A 17,991-nucleotide genomic window follows, 5' to 3' on the forward strand; every position below is an offset into this window, starting at 1 on the left:
GGAAGGCCACAGGAGATCTCCGACGCTGGCATCAATCCACCTCTGGTGACCACGTTGGGGCCGTGCTGCATCGCGCTGATGGCTTCCCCCTTCTGCTGCTGGACAAGAGCCCGGAAAGGGAAAGCTGTGTTGAACCAGCTGATAGAATCCCCAGAAAGAGCAGCAGTTAGGAAAGATGAAAAAAACCCACAATTCTCTCAGAACCTGGTGTGCTATTTCTCAAGTGATTTGGCACCAGTTGACAGCATTAGAGTGGCCCCTCTATGCTGCTGTGTTGAACCAGCTGATAGAATCCTCAGAATATCTCTTCTAAATGTGGACATGAAACTTTTTTCTCGCATATTGGCTGATACTTTTGGATGTACTTCCTGATTTAATCTTCCCAGAGCATGTGAGTTTTGTTAAGGGCCGCCAATCTGTAGTTAATGTCTGTAAGGTTTTGTTGTCTGTAGCTCACTGCAAATTTCAGGCTATACCAGCAACTTTGGCTAGTCTGGATGCCAAAAAGGCGTTCGATAAAGTTCATTGGAACTACTTGTTTGCTGTTTTACAATATATGGTTTATCAGGTGCTTGAGCGCAGGCTGAGTGGCCCTGTGTTGGTCCAGAGAGCTATAGCAGATGCCAGCTTCATCCGCCCTTGAAGACACGTGAGGAGCTAATGGAGTTGAGGGTTTAAGGCTCTCAAAACCTATCTAAAAGGCAGTCAAAAGAGCCCAGCTTCTGGAGGATTTTATATGCTTGTCCAAAGCAGAAATCTTCTCCTTTGTCTAGCTATAGTGTGAGCTAATGCAGGCACGGCACCAGGCAGTTTTGTGAGTAGTCTATTACTATCCATAGGAGACTGGGATGGTCCAAAAAAGGATGTTTTGAGGGTCTCTGGGGCTTTCCCGTAGAGTCCCCCACCTTTTATCTAGCTTTCCCGGGCCATTTTTTGGTGCCAAAACACAACCACAGTGGCCATCTTGGATTTACCGATTTCATTTCAAAAGCCTCTATCTGCCTCTAAACACCTCATTTTTTTATATTAAATTATTTCTATGGACTCCCCTGTATCTTGCCATTTTATTTGCTGGAAGGCCAGCTGAGGAGTGCCCATGTGCCACATGCCATGGGGCATGTGAGGGTTGCAGGAGTGCTGGGCTTAGTCCCCTCTGGTCCCTCCAGGATCTCAGAGTAGCAGGAAGCTCGAATGTTGGTTCAAATATCCCTCCTAGAGCTCTCAAATTGCGACTTGGCATCAATGAAACGCAAATGCGCAGATGCCTTAGAACCCATGAGGAGACCAGAAATGTCCCTGCAGAGGTACATAAGATATCCAGTTCAGGGATTTGATTCTGATTTTGTGAGTGTAATGCTTGAATCTTATGTGAAATATTCAGGGTAGTCTGCACAGTCTGGAAGTAGGCCAGTAACTGTTGGGGGGAGGAGGGGGTTTCCCTTACAGAGCACTGGTCCACTGCAGATAGGTATTCTGCAAGAACCAGAGATCCAGTCAGAAAAGGACTGGGATGACTGGGGGTCAGGTTCAATTCCTTTGCTCCCGCAAAATGAATCTTCAGGTTTAGAAGATTCCAGATAGTAAATGGGCACTACCAACTAAGAATTTATGGCTTGACGGAGGCTTACTCGCATATGCCTATATTCCTGGAACACAGAAGGTTCTATATGCTGGAAAAGTATTTTCAATTCTCGGCACTTTTGCTCAGGTTGACAACATGACCTTTACCAAGGTGGTAATAGTGGTGGTAGCAGTGCACATGCACAAGACAGGGATTCATTTACACTCTTATTTGAACAATTGGTTAATCAGGGCTCCATCTAAGACTGATGGACACAAGACAGTGACACAAGTTGTCCAGCTCCTGCAAGACCCAGGATAAGGTATAAATTCCCAAAAGTCACCTGGAACTGACCCAGTCCCTAGAGGGGATCCTCTATAACAAGGCAGAAGGCTGTGTTTTTCTTCCAGAGTCATACAAACTGAAGCTAAGAGCCCAGATTTTAGAGTTCCTGGTAATCACAACTCCTATGGCTTGGCATTACCTGCAGGTGTACTGGTGGTTGATGGTAGTGATTATAGAAATGTTACCTTGGGCAAAAGCTCATTTAAGCTCTCTTCTGAATGTGCTGTTATCCTGCTGGTCTCTGCAGATTGATTTGCTCTGCATGCTATTGACCTGGACGGCTAAAGCACGTCAGAGATTGAGTTGGTGGCTTTGGGCAGAGGCACTGTCCAAGGGCTTGCCTCTCCACATTGCCTCTTGGGTGCTACTGATGCCAGATGCCAGCCTCTGCAGCTGAGTAGGTCATTGCAAGGGTCACCCAGTTCAGGGCTGATGGTTGCCTTTTCAGAGAAAATAGTCCATCAACAGGCTGGACCTGAGAGCCATTCACTTAGCACTACATTCATTTGAAAAGATCCTGGAAGGCAAAGCAGTCAGGATCTTCTCGGACAGTGACATACAGCTCCATTGAAGCTAGAGGCCCAGTTGTTGTTTCACTGGGCAGAATGCCACCTACAAGATATTTCGGTGGCGCTTTTAGGGAGCGTGGACAGTATACAAGTAGACCATCTTGGTCATCAGGATTTGGATCTGAGGGAGGGTCTTTGCCCCAGAATGCATTCAACAAAATTGTAAAGCACTGGGGGAGGCAGACATCTAATAGTGTTGGCGAGCTGGGAAACACCGGCATAGACGCCATGGTACAACCATGGACAACAAAGGAACTGTTGTACAAATTCCCCTATGAGGAAAGATAGGCTGGTTTATTCGAAGAACATCGACCCACCAAGGGTTGGCCACATCACACATGGTACGCAGATCTGGTTCAGCTACAGCAGGACAAGTGCCGCAGACTGCCACTTCTCCCATCGCTGCTTTCACAGGGTCTAATTGTCCTAGATAATCTGGAATGCTTTGGGCATGGATCTGGAGCACGCGGCCCTAAAGAAGAGATGATATTCGCAGGGGTTTATAGCTAACCTCCTATGATCTAAGAAGCCAGCTACAGTCGCAGCCTATGTTAAGGCTTGGAAGACTTTTCAGTGCTGATGTGCAGAACAGAAGGTGGAGCCTTTTAGGGCCCTGATTTACCATAGTCCTTTCTTTTCTTCAGGAAGGTCTCAAAGAGAACCTGGCAGCTTGCCACTTCAAGGTACAGGTGGCAAGCCTCTCATGCCTTCTGGCTTGAGTGGAGAAAGGGTATTTGGTTTCCCATCCAGATGTGTCCAGGTTTCTGAAGGGAGTGTTCTGATTGCATTCTTCCGTGCAACATCAATTTCCAAAGTAAAATCTTAACATTGTGTTATGGGCCCTCAGTAGAGCCTCGTACAAGCCCTTGCAAGAGATGTTACTGATGGATCTGAGCATCAAGATGGTTTTCCTGGTAGCTTTCTCATTGACAAGAGGGATTTCAGACTCTGTCACATAGAGAGCTCTTCTTCAGATTTACGGAGGCAAGTGTGTCTCAAAGCATAGTGCCTTCCTTTCTATGGTGTTGGCATTCCATGTCAATCAGGAAGTACAGCTGCCTCTGTTCCAGGTTACAGGTGTAAAGAAAAAGGACAAAGTTTTAGAGTTTCTGGATGTAAGAAGAATTATTCTCCGTTATCTTGAGGTGACAAATGATTTTCATCCTTCAGATCATCTTTTTAGGATCACCAGTCCTGGCAGACCAGGGAAGCCAGCATCTAAGGCTTCAGTTTCCAAATGGATCTGCTTTCGTCTGTGTACATTGGCTATGATGAACAATTGCCAATCTCCTTGAAGGCACATTCCACCAGAAGTGTAGCTTCTAAAGGACAGAATCCCGGACAGTTCTGCTTGAGGAAATTTGTAGGGCAGCTACATGGTCTGCTCTCCATACTTCCACAAAAATTTATAGAGTGGATGTGAAGGTGCAAATGGACACTACTTTTGGGTCCTCTGTGCTAGCAACAAGCTCATTTGCCCCACCCTAGTCTCAGGGGACAGCTTTGGTACATCCTACTGGTCAAGACTCGTGTTCCTTTTGCACTGGAAGGGAAGATTAGGTTCTTGATTCCCACCCTGTCCGATATCAATTTAGCCTGCTTCCTGTCTCAGACATGTATGTGTGTCTCCAAATGCTTGCCTTGGAGCAGCCAAGAGAGTACTTAGATTGTTTTTCAACTGTCTAGCAAGTACAATAAGTGATGCAATAACATGCTATGGCAAAGTCCATGGGAGAGCCTATAATAGCTATAATAAATGTGGGTGTTGGTTGAACTCAGGTAGGTAGCTTGTTTGGATCCACATTGCTTGTATTAAGTTTCATGGGGTTTAATTAATTGTCTTTGTTCCAAAGCAAAAAAGACTTGACTTGAGTGGGGAGTTACATGTACCTTCCTTGTTATTTCTCCTCTTTTAGGGTGATCAACTACTTTAGTACGAACTGAGGAGATGGGGACTGCCTACTGGCACAAGGAGGTGAAATGGAAAAGCTATAGATGATTCCTTCTGCAAAAACTCATGGGTAGAGGTGAATAACCCACTGGTCAAGACTCATGCTCCTTTATATTGGAAAGAAGATTATTGAGGTATGAACCTAATCTTCCCATTTTTTTTCAATACCATCAAAAATGCTTTTGGTTTTGCAGTTTTTCAAGATTATAGCATAATCACACGAATACAGTTACAGCATGGTATGTTAACATAAAATCCCATCTTATACTGCAAAACCTTGCAGTTCTAAGCAGTTTAACAAATAAAGAGAACTGGACAATCACAGTGAAATATAAATCGATCTTCCAATTATTTCATAAATTATCTTTCAGTTGACCATATAGTACATTTTGTTCAAAATCTAGTTGTATGTTCCATTTTATTTAAAATATGCTGTAAATGACAGTATGGGTAAATACAAATTTTATATATTTTCAAGCATTTTACTTACTTTATAGGTTTCTGGCTATCCTGGTTCTCATAGCATTCCATCCATGCAAGGTAGTATATATCCAGGGCAAACATCTGTTTTAGATCATCCGGATTCCTGGAATCATCGGACTCAGGATATTTCAGTGTGGCAACCCAGTATGGAGGTACAATAAAGTTCATAAAATGCTAGAACACAAAACACTGCTACTTAAGATAATTGTATTTACAGTACGCTTTCAATAAGACAGACTGCAACAACAGAATACATCTACTAAACTTACTCTAAACAATGTAAAATATAATTATAGATTTCTTAACCACCAATCTAATATGAATTTGTTAACCACCAATCTAATAAGGCTGAAAGTGGTACTAACTACGAGCTTATTTTATATAATGAAGATCAAGTAGTCAGTGAAGTGATCACATCAAAAAAAATGCAAACAAACTTTGCAAAGTTCAAGAATGAAAAGCCTCAGAACACACCAGTATAGTGATCTTCAATATCTCTCCTTTCTTATCTCTCCTTATACTGTTCCCCGGGAACTCCGTTCATTGGGCATCTCTTTTATCTGTATCCTTCTCTACTGCCAACTCCAGACTACGTTTCTTCTCTCTTGCTGCTCCATATGCCTGAAACAGACTGCCTGAGTCAGTATTTCATTCTCTGTCCCTGGCAGTATTCAAATCCAAGCTAAAAGCCCACTTTTTGAGGTTAGGTTTTATGCCTAAACCTCCACTCTTTGGAAAATACCCATGCCTGAGAAACTCCCTAACCCTCTACTTATCATGCTTGCCTGTTTGATTAGATTGTAAGCTCTAGTAGGGACTGTCTCTTGAATGTTTTAATGTACAGTGCTGCATATATCTAGCAATGCTATATAAATGATTAGTAGTATAGTGGAAAAGAAAGGGAGGAATCTAATCAAATTTCTGCACATGACATAGGATACTGATTGCAGTGCTCTGAATAGCCTGGAAGTGTTTGAAGGAAACTTTTGAAGCTTCGTCTCCAGTTTGTGAAGAGTAGATTGCAGCAATAATGTTTTCCTTAGCAACAGCAGCAGATGAATCCAGAGACCAATGGGATAGCGCACATCTACCAGCAGGTGGAGATAGAAAAACTGATTAACAGGTGGTCCTATTTGGCTGGCACGTCTCCTGCATCTTCAGTATGCTCTATCTCCCAGCAGGTGATGGTCACTATTTAACTAGCTCCTGAATTCTGGCTATGACTGGAAAATTATTTTCTCCTATTGAGGTTTCTCTTCAGTGAGATGGCAATTTTATTTCTCCTGTTCAGGTTTCTCTTCAGTGAGACAGAGTTGTCCGGCTGAACAGTGTCGGCTTTAGGGGTTACACCTGGGCCCCCTAGGTCCCTGCCTCACCCTCCCTCCAATGATAAAGGGTCTGATTGGGTCTCAATTTTTCTTCTTTCCCTTCACTGTAAAAAAAAAAAAAAAAGAGAAACCACAGTGACTAATAAACAAATCTGCCCTCATAGTGCTGAGCAACTGGCATCTCCCAGCACTATCAACAAAGTTGTGAGTATATGTTTTATTTGAACTTCTTTTCTGGTTTCTGGTTGTGGTGGAGCTGCGGGTTCGGTGTGAGTCTACAGAAGGAATATGTTTTTTATCAAACGCTGTATTTTGTACAGTTGTGGAAATGGTTTAGTGACAGACAAGTAAATTTACATGTGTATGAAGTTTATTCAGTAAAGGGCTTCGGTTGTATGGATAGAGAACTCCATTGACAGAACTAGTGCCTTCCCGCGTTGTAGGCATGCGCTTGTTTTCATACTCTGGCAGCAGCGCCACAGCGGTAGTGGGATTTCTCCCCGAGGCAGACTTTGCTTGGCAGTTCACGCATCCGGATGGAGGTAAATATTTGGGACGGCGCCGGGTGTGTTCGTCCCATAGCCGGTTCCTGACTGAGCGCAAGAGGCATGCACTTGTTTTCCTAAGTTGAGAACGAAGCAGCATTCATTTATTTCTCTCCAATGTTCATTTTAAGCATTTTATACCATGACAGTGTGAAAAATATTTTAATGGTTGGCTCTGGGTAGGTTTTTAATGCATTTTTGATAGAGCCAGCTCGCGCACGGGTCTCCGGTGCTAGCGGGAACACCGCAGCATTCACAGAATTTATTTTGCAGCTGACTTAGGTCACTATTCTGCAGCTGCAACCCCTGTTTTCGGGGTTCTACGCGTCAGGAGTGTTTCAACAGCTTTTGCCACTGTTGCAGTGATATACCTTGTGTGTGTGTTTCCCCACTCTCTCTGCTTGAAAAGACTTAACTACTTTAATTGCGACTGTACTGTTATGTCTCACAGTGCTTAAGAAAGAGATTCTGCCCTGTGCTCAGCTGCCCAATCTCAGTTTTTTGCTGTTATGGGTCGGCAGAAGGCAAATTGCTACAGGTATCTTCTTGTCTCTCTTGGTGTCCCTGAAGAGTGAGTCTATGGAGGTTTAGAGGTTTTCTTCTTCTTTGTGCCTCTGTGCAGCGCTGTGTGTGTCTGGTAGCACTATAGAATTGATTCCTGAACTGAATTTTCTATTTCTAGGGTGCCAGGGACTGCAAGTTTCAAAGCTTCTCGTACAGATTTCTCAAATCGCCATCTTCTCATGGCACCTGCTAGACCAGGGGTAGGGAACTCCGGTCCTCGAGAGCCGTATTCCAGTCGGGTTTTCAGGATTTCCCCAATGAATATGCATTGAAAGCAGTGTATGCAAATAGATCTCATGCATATTCATTGGAGAAATCCTGAAAACCCGACTGGAATACGGCTCTCGAGGACCGGAGTTCCCTACCCCTGTGCTAGACAGTCCCTCAAACTGGCAGGAAGAGCTGTGTTGGCTCCTTCTAACCAGGGACAAGTTACCTATTCTCCCAAACCCACAGAGTAGCAAATGCTATGTGGCTGTTGGAATCATCCCTGAAGCTCTCTTTAGGGATGTGAGCTTTGATAACAATTAGGGTGCAGGTTATTTCCCATGGGGCGGTCAATGCAGCTTCTAGATTCCATCTAGTACGTCTTCATTTTAAAGGCAGTAAGTTTTTGGCTAACATTGCATGGAGTTAGTACTGTTTTCACAATTCTGACATATTCCAACTTACATTGCAAAGTTGTATTTTTTGTGGGAAAGTTCCTTTCTTCTTCCAGAATTTACAGCTCTAGTCCAGCCATTCCCCGACTGTCTGCTCTTCATTCTAAAGGGGTCTTCACTTCCTCTGGTAACTCTTTATGCTTTCTCGTGAGGGGGGAGACAATATGATGTCAGGTCAGAGGGCTTTGGGCTTTGGGCATTTTTCAGGATGCTTGCAACTTTGAATCCTCCTCCCATTTCAGATTCTTTCTTGGAGTCACCATGTATTGAGCTTTCAAAGGTTATGTTCGTGCGAGACCCCTTTTAAGTGTTACTGGTACTCGGGGCAGTAGTTTTAGTTCTTCCGGAACTAAGGGAAGTTATTCCATTTACTTCATAGTGCTTACGATGAGGGAATTGGTCAAATGGGGGCTCAATCTCATTAGTTTCTCAGAGTTAGACATTTCCAGAGAAAAACTGTGAGAATATTTACAATTTCCCTATGCACACCGAATTTGCACTATCTTCGCTTGGCTCTCATCGAGCAGCGCTATCAGTTTTGGCAGATGCCATTTGGCCTAGCCACGGCTCCATGAACATTTTAGAAAATGAGGGCAGTAGTGGCGTTTTGGCGCAAGCAGGAGATTCAGGTACTTTCTTTCTTAGACGACTGCTTGATTCGGATGTCTTGCAGCCAGGTCAATTTGTCAGACAAACGGGTGATTTCTTTTATTTGAACTTCTTTTCTTCAATTCTTTGGATGTGAATCTTCAAATTTCCAGAGAGCTCTTTTCTCCTATACTAATTATTGGAATATCAGGGGATGTTGTTCATGTAGGAGCGGAATGTGTTTCTTCCCTGATACTGGGGCGACAGGTTACAGTCTCAGGTTTGCCTTCTTCTATCACCAAGAACAAGAGTATGGGATTCTATACAGATTCTATTCTAGAATCTATGGTGGTGACTCCACTGGGAACTTCGGCTCGTTTTCACATGAGAATGCTACAGCAGTCGCTTTTGTTCCAGTGGTTCCTGGTATTTCAAGGCTCCAATTGTAGTATCTAGTAGGCTCCTCAAGCATCGCTCAATATAATTTGGTGGCTCAGCGAGATTAATCTTTTCAAAGGCATGCCTCGATCTTTGCTGGACTGGCTCAAAGTTGCCAAACATCCCAGGCTGTTGGGTTGGAGGGCTCAGTGCCTTCAATTCTCAGTGCAAGGAGTCAGTACTCGTTCATTCTTCTGGACTGAAGCATAGTCAGGCTACCGTTTAAGGAGTTTCAGACCATTCTTCCGGAATGACAATAAAGGTCTTTTAGGACAGTGTTATGACGGTGGTATTTCTCTACAGCCAGGAAAATACGTGATGTACTCAGTTGGCGAGTAAAGTAATGGTTTTACTTCAGTGGGTGGAATCTCATCTTCCTCTTCTCTCAATGCATCATTTTACAGGACAGGAAAAGGTTTTAGATAGACTTTCTCACCACAAAATCTGAGCATGGACCGTCGTATATTAAAAGGTACAGCGCTGTGTACACCTTTCAGCGCTTTAGAAATAATAAATAGTAGTAGTAGTAGTAAAACCTTCTACATCCTGGAAATTGGGAACTATTTGCTCAGGCATTTCAGCTCTTTGTATAAAGGTGAAATCTCCTAGAACTAGACCTCATGGCCTCTTCTCGAAATTCAAAGCTTCCTAGCTTCTTCAACAGGAGCAGGGAGTAGCAGTCGGAGGGGATAGTAGCGTTGTTTCTTTCTTGCCTCTGGTTTCTCTTTTTAAGTGTTTTCCCCTAGCTGATGATTGGATGGATTTGCCATCTCAAGCTCTCTTTCAGGACACAGTAATTAGAGAATCTCCGAATTGGCTGCGCCATCCTTGCTATGCGGATCTGATGAGTCTTTTGACGGCCGAACTGTTGAGATTCCTGTAATCTCCGGATTTACTCACCTAGGGTCCAATCAACATGGATATTCATCCTACTTTGATATTACGACCTAGCTTTTGAAAAGTCATGGTTGACATGTAAGAGTTATGCAAAGCAGATTATTTCTTCTCTTCTCCAGGCGATACAGACGTCTTCACCTGTGGCTCATGCTTCCTTTTGGAGGCTTTTCCTTTCTTGGGTACTTCTCAACATTGGCACCCTTCCAGAGTTCTATGTTTTATATTCTTTCTTTTTGGGCACAAGCGTATTGCTAAGGGCTTAGCGTTCAATTCCCTTCAGCTTCAAGTGGCAATCTTAGCTTGTTACAAGTGCTAGGTATCTCGCTCTTCACTTACTTTTCAGCTTCATGTAGTTCAGTTCCTAAAAGGAGTACAGTATATTCGTACACCTCATAAGAAGCCCTGTCCAGAGTACAGTCTTAAGGTACTTCTTCGCAGTTTACAGAAGGCTTCGTTTCAACCTTATCTTTTGAGACTCTAAAAAGCTGTGACATTGAACATGGTGTTTCTTGTGGCCATGGCTTCAGCTCAGTGGTTTTCTGAGTTGCAGGCCTTGTACGGCGGGGATTCTTATTTCTGATTTACAAATTCTGGGGTGTCAGTTCAGTACCACAATTTCTAAGGTGGTGTCATCCTTTCTTTTATACCACTCTCACTTTTCCTTCCTTCTTCCTGGGAGGAAGAATGGGGAAGCGAGCTTTTCTTCACTGCTTTTTTTAAAAGTGCGTAGCATTCTTCACAATCTGTAGATTTCTAACGACTTTTAGTCGTTTAGATCACCTCTTTGTATTCTTCAAGGGACGCGACAAACGTATGGCAGCATCCAAAGCCTCCATCACTCGAAGGGTCCAGGAGGACATTCTTTACGCTTACTTGATGGCAGGGAAGAGGTTGGCGGAAGAAGTTCATGACCATTCAGCCAGAGCAATGGCGGCTACTTGGACTCAGTCCAGAGGTTTTTCCCTTGGAGTTTTGTTACGTGTCTACTTGGTCTTCCAAGAATACTTTATCTCAGCATTACCGATTGGATGTGGGGGCACATGCGGAGGCTGCATTTAGTGCTTCGGTTGTTGCGGAGGCGGCGTTTGCTTCCCACCCAGATTGAGGATTGCTTTGTTACATCCTATTGGTCTCTGGATTCATCTGCTGCTGTTGCTAAGGAAGGAAAAATTATGTTCTTACCTGTTAATTTTCTTTCCTTTAGACGCAGCAGATGAATCCAGGGCCCCACCCTTTCTGGATATTGACTGTCGTTTTTTTCTTTTGCAACTTTCGAAGTCTGTTATTATTGATAGTTGTATTCTGTATTATTACCTTTTGAAATTTGTTATGGGAAAGAAGTTTTTTATATGCTAAGCATATTGATGGTTACGGATGTTTGGGCAATACTGAAGATGAATAGCCAGCCAATAGGACCACCTGTTAATCAGTTTCTCTATCTCCACCTGCTGGTAGATGTTTGCTATCCCATTGGTCTCTGGATTCATCTGCTGTGTCTAAAGGAAAGAAAATTAACAGGTAAAAACATAATTTTTCCATACTTAGTACACTGTCTATACTGTACAAGTGAGGATATCTTCTTGCTATAGTTTATAGCTTATGTTTTAAAATCTAAAAGAGACTTTTTCAGCATGAATGTGCATGGTGAATATCAAACTCCTTATGCATTGAATTCAACCAAATTCAAAATTGGTCAAGTAGTTTAATTATGCTATTCCACAAAAGTAATATATCATGTATAAATCAAACCCAAAACAGGACATTAGAAAAAAGCTGTGATGGATACAATGTATTGTGCTCAAAAAAAGTGAAACAAAAAGATTAGCAACAGGCAGCGCCATGTTATCCCCATGGCCACCCCAGAAATTTGATAAACACTAAATTGAAAAAAAATTATTTGTCATAGCACAGACTAATTTCAAAAGAGATCTGGAGCTGATTATATGAATAACTCCCGAGGAATTGGTAGACAACAATGATACTGTGACATTGTATAAAAATATGTTTTTTGTTTATAACTTTAGTAATTTTTTTCAGTAAAAGTTGTTACATTTTGAGCTTTATAGGCAGGAATATTTTTATGCCAATGATTGATATACACTATACTGCTGCATTCCGAGGATTTTCCTTCTTGTTTTTGAAAATTGTAAAGTTTCTTTGTGCATTGTTTTGATTCAACAGTTTGTTTTTAAAATTTATGTGGAGAATGGAGTGTTTGGAGCAACAGCCTCAGCTCCCTTGTGATTCCCTCTGCCGCGCCACTGATGACATCACAGAAATCACTTGCATAAAGCTGTGAACTGCGAAGCAGCCTGTTTAGAGTGCTGCAGCTGCCGCCGAGTGCTGGAGGGAGGATTGTCGGTCGTCTCGCGGTGGGTCAGCGTGGTTCGCATGGGAGGGAGAGCTAAATGTTCCTTATCCGAGGGGCTTCGGCTATAGGGAGAGAAGCGGTCTGCCCTTGGTGCTCCAAGACCTGGCATCATTAACTTCTTCGGGCAGCAACAGCGTTTACAATTAGCTGCTGTTGCCAGATTCAGGCCTTTCTCTCTGCTGAGTGCTGCCTACTTCCTGTTTCCATGAAGGCAGGACCCAACAGAGAAGAAGGCCTGAAGCAGGCAACAGCAGCAAATTGTGAGTGCTGCTGCTGCCTGAAGAAGTTCATGATGCCAGGCCTTGGAGCACCCGCTAAGGGGCTGCACTGCCAACCTGGAACAGGATGACAGAAGGAGGAAAGGGAGCAGAGGGGGAGAGAATTGCTGCACCCAACTGGAGGGAAAGGAAGGAATGAAAGGAGATGCCAGGGCTTGGAGGGAAGGGAGGGAGGAAGAGATGCCAGGTCAAGGAGGGAAGAGGGAGGGAGAAAGAGATGCCAGAGCATGGAGTGGAGAGAGGAAAAGATGCCAGGGCATGAAGGGAAGAGAGGGAGGGAGAGAGGAAGAGATGCCAGGTCAGGGAGGGAAAAGAGGGAGGGAGAGAGGAAGAGATGCCAGGTCATGGAGGGAAGAGAGGGAGGGAGGAATAGTTGTCAGGGCATGGAGGGAAGAGAGGGAGTGAGGAAGAGATGCCAGGTCATGGAGGAAAGAGGGAGGAAGGAAGAGATGCCAGGGCATGAAGAGAGGGAGGGAGGAGGAGATGCCAGGGCATGGAGGGAAGAGATGCCAGGGCATGGAGGGAAGAAAGGGAGGGAGGAAGAAATGCCAGGGCATATGGGGGAAGAGAGGGAGGAAGATATGCCAAGACATGGAGGGAAGGAGGAAGGTATGCCAGACCAAGGGAAAAGGAAGCATGGATGGGGAGGGAGAGATGAAAAGAAAGGAGAGAGATGCCAGGGAATCAGGGAAGGGAAGGAGACAGATGCCAGACCGTGGGGTGGGAAGGAAAGGAGAAGAGAGAGATGCCAGAGCAATGGGGAAGGGATGGTGACAGAAAAATGGAGAGGTGGCAGAGCTGAAATGAATCATGTACAAAGGAGAGAAGGGGCACAAGATAGACAGTTTATGGAAGGAGCATAGAAAGAAGGAAGATGCAATATGGAATGGGGAGAGGGCAGACAGTGGATGGCAGGGGCAGAGAGAGAGAGGGCAGTCATGGAAGGGGCTGATGCTGCATGGAAGACAGAGAGGATAGATGCTGGCTAGAAAGAAGTGAGTGAAGACAAGATGATTAAAGCAGAAACGACAAAAGGTAGAAAAAGATTTTTTTGTCAATAAATAAAATTATTATTACTATGATATCTAGTTTTATTTAATGTTAGTAGCTAGTTTATGTTGAAATATATTTATTGAACATCAAAGTGCAAGCAAACAAAGCACACAGGGCATAACAATTTTCTGTGATATACGCACAGTAGAAACCCCCCCCCCCCCATCCCTCCCTCCCTCCCTTATTTCCAAGCATGGTACCTGTATGTGAGCAGTAAAACGCAAACTAGCTAGATCACAAATTCAAGTGTCTACTCCGAGCATGTGAAGTAAGATCCATCCAAAAATGTTCCCAAATCAAACTAAAGTGGTGGCCCTGACCCTTGGTCAGATCCGCAAATTGTCTAAGTTCCAAAGAAGCATAGGTAATCATCAGAGATCTCTAATGGGTGTAAATCGGTGGGTCATTAGACAACCAATGGAACAGAATAGCCTTTTTGCCCAATAGCATCACACATGCCACAAAAGCAGACATTCCTTTGGGTTGAGGCACCGCTATTTGGTAAAATCCAAAAAGAGCTCTGGGAGTGGGCGTCCATCGCCTCCCCCAAATTGATGTAGTGTACTGGCCCAGACACTGCCAAAACCGGGTTTAGTAGCTAGTTTAAACCGACTCCTAAAAACATGGTTCTTGAAAAGAAATTTGGCTCTCAAAAGAAATCTTAATCGTACTGCTGATCTTTGGCTCTTTTGACTAATGAGTTTGCCTACCACTGTTCTATAATGTTGCAACTATAATACACATCTGATTTTAGAAGATGTTGCATACTTTCTTTCATTCAATCTGATATTAAGTTGCTATTGTGATATGGCTGTCTGATAACATGTATGTTAATCTGTCATAAAACATAGATCTTAAAGAGAACGTGTAGTATAGACAAATATGTATTTTTTCATCAGGATTCAGGACCCTTGGATATTCGAGGATTGGGTCAGGTTCTACCAACACATTTGATGGAGGAAAGATTAATAAGACAACAACAAGAAATGGAAGATGATCAGCGCTGGCTTGAAAAAGAGGAGAGATTCCTGGTAAGAAAACTTTTCTAGTTCTTCAGTGCAGCTAGGAGTTGCTCATTGTGATTTTTCAGAAAGAGAAATGTGTTAAAATAATCTGGAGAGAATTGCCATTTTTCAAAGCAATACATCAAGGTTCATGTTTAATATGAATCAGCAATCCATAAGAACATGTGAGCGTCATGAATTTGATATACCACCTTTCTGTGGCAAAACCAAAGCAGTTTACATTCATATATGCTTTCTCTGTCCCTAGTGTACCTGTTACTGTATTGGTTTAGACCAGGGGTGCCAAATACGTCGATCGCGATCGACCGATAGATCGTGAAGACAAAGTGAGTTGATCGCAGAGCCCATCCTGGGCTCCATGATAGACTCACGTTGCCTTCACAATATACGGGACTGATCGGCCTTACTCTCTCCATGACATCAATTCTGCCGTCGGAGAGGGAGTTCCGGACCAGCTAATCGCTGCCTGGCTGGCCCGGAACGTCCTCTCCGACAGCAGAATTTACGTCGGGGAGAGGAATGCTGGTCGGCCCTTGACGGGAAACAGGGAGAGTTTGGGGCAGCAGTGGCTTGGGGGCCTGTTCCCCGATGGCAGCAGCAGTGGCTATGGAGAGGGCAGGCAGAAAGAAAGAAAGGGGGCAGGCAGGGAGACAGAAGGAAAGAAGGGAAACAGAAAGAAAGAGAGGGGGCATGAAGAGAGAAAAAAAGAAAGGGAGGCAGGGAGAAAGAAAAGGCAGGGAAAGAGGAAGAAAAAGTTGGGGGAGGGAATGAGGTCTGGAGGAGAGGAAGCATAAAGGCTGAAAGAAGGGAAGAAATATTGGATGCACAGTCAGAAGAAGACAGTGCAACCAGAGACCCATGAAATCACCAGACAATAAAGGTAGGAAAAATGATTTTATTTTCAATTTAGTGATCAAAATGTGTCTGTTTTGAGAATTTATATCGGCTGTCTATATTTTGCACTATGGCCCCCTTTTACTAAACCGCAATAGCGGTTTTTAGTGCAGGGAGCCTATGAGCATCGAGAGCAGAGCGTGGCATTCAGCGAAGCTCCCTGCGCTGAAAACTGCTATCGCATTTTAGTAAAAAGGGAGGGGGGTATATTTGTCTATTTTTGTTACTGAGGTGACAGTGCATAGAGTCATCTGCCTTTACCTCTTTGAAAAACCCCTGGAATATAAATGATAATTCACATTTTTTCTGCGTACAGTGTGCTTTGTGTTTTTAAAAAATTTTATTGTTGGTAGCTCATTTTGACTTGGTCGTTTTAAAAGTAGCTCGCAGGCCCAAAAAGTGTGGGCACCCCTAGTTTAGACTAAAGGTCCATCTAACCCAGTATTTTGTTTATTTCCAGTCTTATTTTGGTAATCCTCATTCCCTTCATGTAATATTTTCTCAAGTTTTATTAGATAAATACAGCACCTCAGCGCTGCGCCCGGCTGATTTAGATGACCGCCCAGCTAATCCTGCTGCTGTCGCCAATGCTCCTTCCTGGGCTGACTCGCCGCCAAAAATTTTGTTATGACGCCTGCCCTTTTTTTTTTTTTTTTTTTGCCAGCATGCTTTTACTTGCTTCGGGTCTTCCTCGTTGCCGGATCCTGCCTACTTTCTGTTTCAGCGAAGGCAGGACCCGGCAGCGAGTAAGGCCTGAAGCAAGTAAAAGCAGCAAGTTGTAAGCTTCCCTCCGGGGCTCTATCATGTGCTTCTCTTCCCTCCGAAACCGGAAGTAGCATCCGGGGGGGGGGGGGGGGGGGAGGAAGAGAAGGGAAGCCGGCACGCACACGATAGAACCCCGGAGGGAAGCTTACAACTTGCTGCTTTTACTTGCTTCGGGTCTTCTTTGCTGCCGGGTACTGCCTTCGCGGAAACAGAAAGTAGGTAGGTCCCGGCAACGAGGAAGGCCTGAAGCAAGTAAAAGCAGCAAGTGTAGTGGTATACCATTTGAGAAAAACAAACGCACGGACATCGGACCCGATTCTGCTTGCTCTTTTAAAGCTCCGATCCAAGCAACCTTGGTGTCTATTGTGGAAGATAAAGTGGTCAGCCAGGAAGAATAAAATCAAGAAAGTTCAAGTTTAGTCAAGCTGTGATTTGAACTTTATAGGCATTTGTTTTTCATCCTTTAACTGGCAGGCAGAAGGATGCTCCATTTATTAATCTTGCAAAGGCTGATACAGGAAAAGTTAGAAGTGCATCAGGATTTAAGGAGCTTGGGGTGTGCAAATCCACTTAATGCAGAAATTACAGTAAAACGAAATCACTTTTCTATTCACTGCAGCTCTATGAGGTTCTTTTGCACTTAGCTATAGTCAAATGATGGATAGGAATATGTTTATTTCATTTAAGTTAAGGGAAAACAATATTTTTTCTGAGTATCCTTTAAATAATGGTTCACAAATTAATTCAGTCTGTTTTAAGGCTGGGTTTTGTTTTTCACGTTATTGCTTCTGTTTTTATAATCCTTAAAAAAAAATAAGGGGCAATTCTCCAAGGTGACAGGTCAAAAGCGTGCAAGACAATCGTGCGCAGACAACTCAGCGCTAAGACAATGACGCTCACAGACAATTGCGCTAAAGACAATATCTCCGCACAAGACAATTGAGCGCAGCGACAACTCAGTGCGAGACAATTTAGCGCAAGATAACTGAGCGCTATGACAATTCAGCGCATTCAGCGTGCCACTAGAGGCCGCTTGCCGATCGAAGGACACACGCACGTACAGCACGTTAACACGTCATGTTACACGTGATCACATCAATGCGTGTTCAGTATGATTCCCTTGACTCTTTGCGTTTTCAATATAAGTCACGTGAATGCATTTTCATTACTATGGTTACGTTACCTCATTATATATATTTTCCGAACAGCATTTAAATATGTCACGTGAATGCATTTTCGTTACTATAGTTACGTTTCCACATTATATATGTCCTCCGAACAGCCCGCCTTCCTTTTGCTGCCTGACCGTGTCCGTTATAGGTAAAGATCTGGTTTTGCTAGTACTTGATCTATAACGAATATTTGTCTTGCGCGGATTTTTATCGCCTCTGGTGAGAGCGAACGTCCACATTTTTTCATTTACAGGTATGTTTATATTTCTGGTTCACGCGCAGTATTTTTGGTTCACGCGCAAGAAAAGGGAGGGTATGATCATAAAACTCAGCGTTGTGTCTTGCGTGCGCTCATTTGTCTATGAGCTGACTATGAACTATTTATATTGGGTATGTTGATGAACCATTCTCCAAGTGGGTTCTTCCTCGTAGGCACGCTGAGACTGTACAGGGAATGCCTATTCTATAGCAGTGAATGGGCTCCCAGGTTCCATTACAGAAT

The 17,991-nt window shown here is 43.7% G+C and overlaps 1 protein-coding gene across 15 annotated transcripts in view; it reads left to right on the forward strand.

Moving 5' to 3' along the window:
- PTK2 (protein tyrosine kinase 2) overlaps positions 1–17,991 on the forward strand; it is a 779,173-nt gene that overhangs the window by 627,319 nt on the left and 133,863 nt on the right. For 13 of the 15 annotated variants that reach the window (XM_033930844.1, XM_033930835.1, XM_033930834.1 and 10 more), the window contains 2 exons: positions 4,924–5,061; positions 14,533–14,664. In XM_033930844.1, coding sequence (XP_033786735.1) covers positions 4,924–5,061; positions 14,533–14,664 — 270 coding nt within the window. The remainder of the gene's footprint in view (positions 1–4,923; positions 5,062–14,532; positions 14,665–17,991) is intronic. The other 2 variants (XM_033930848.1, XM_033930849.1) reach the window with 1 other exon arrangement.

The sequence above is a fragment of the Geotrypetes seraphini genome, chromosome 2 (assembly GCF_902459505.1).
Source record: "Geotrypetes seraphini chromosome 2, aGeoSer1.1, whole genome shotgun sequence".
NCBI classification, from domain to species: Eukaryota; Metazoa; Chordata; class Amphibia; order Gymnophiona; family Dermophiidae; genus Geotrypetes; species Geotrypetes seraphini.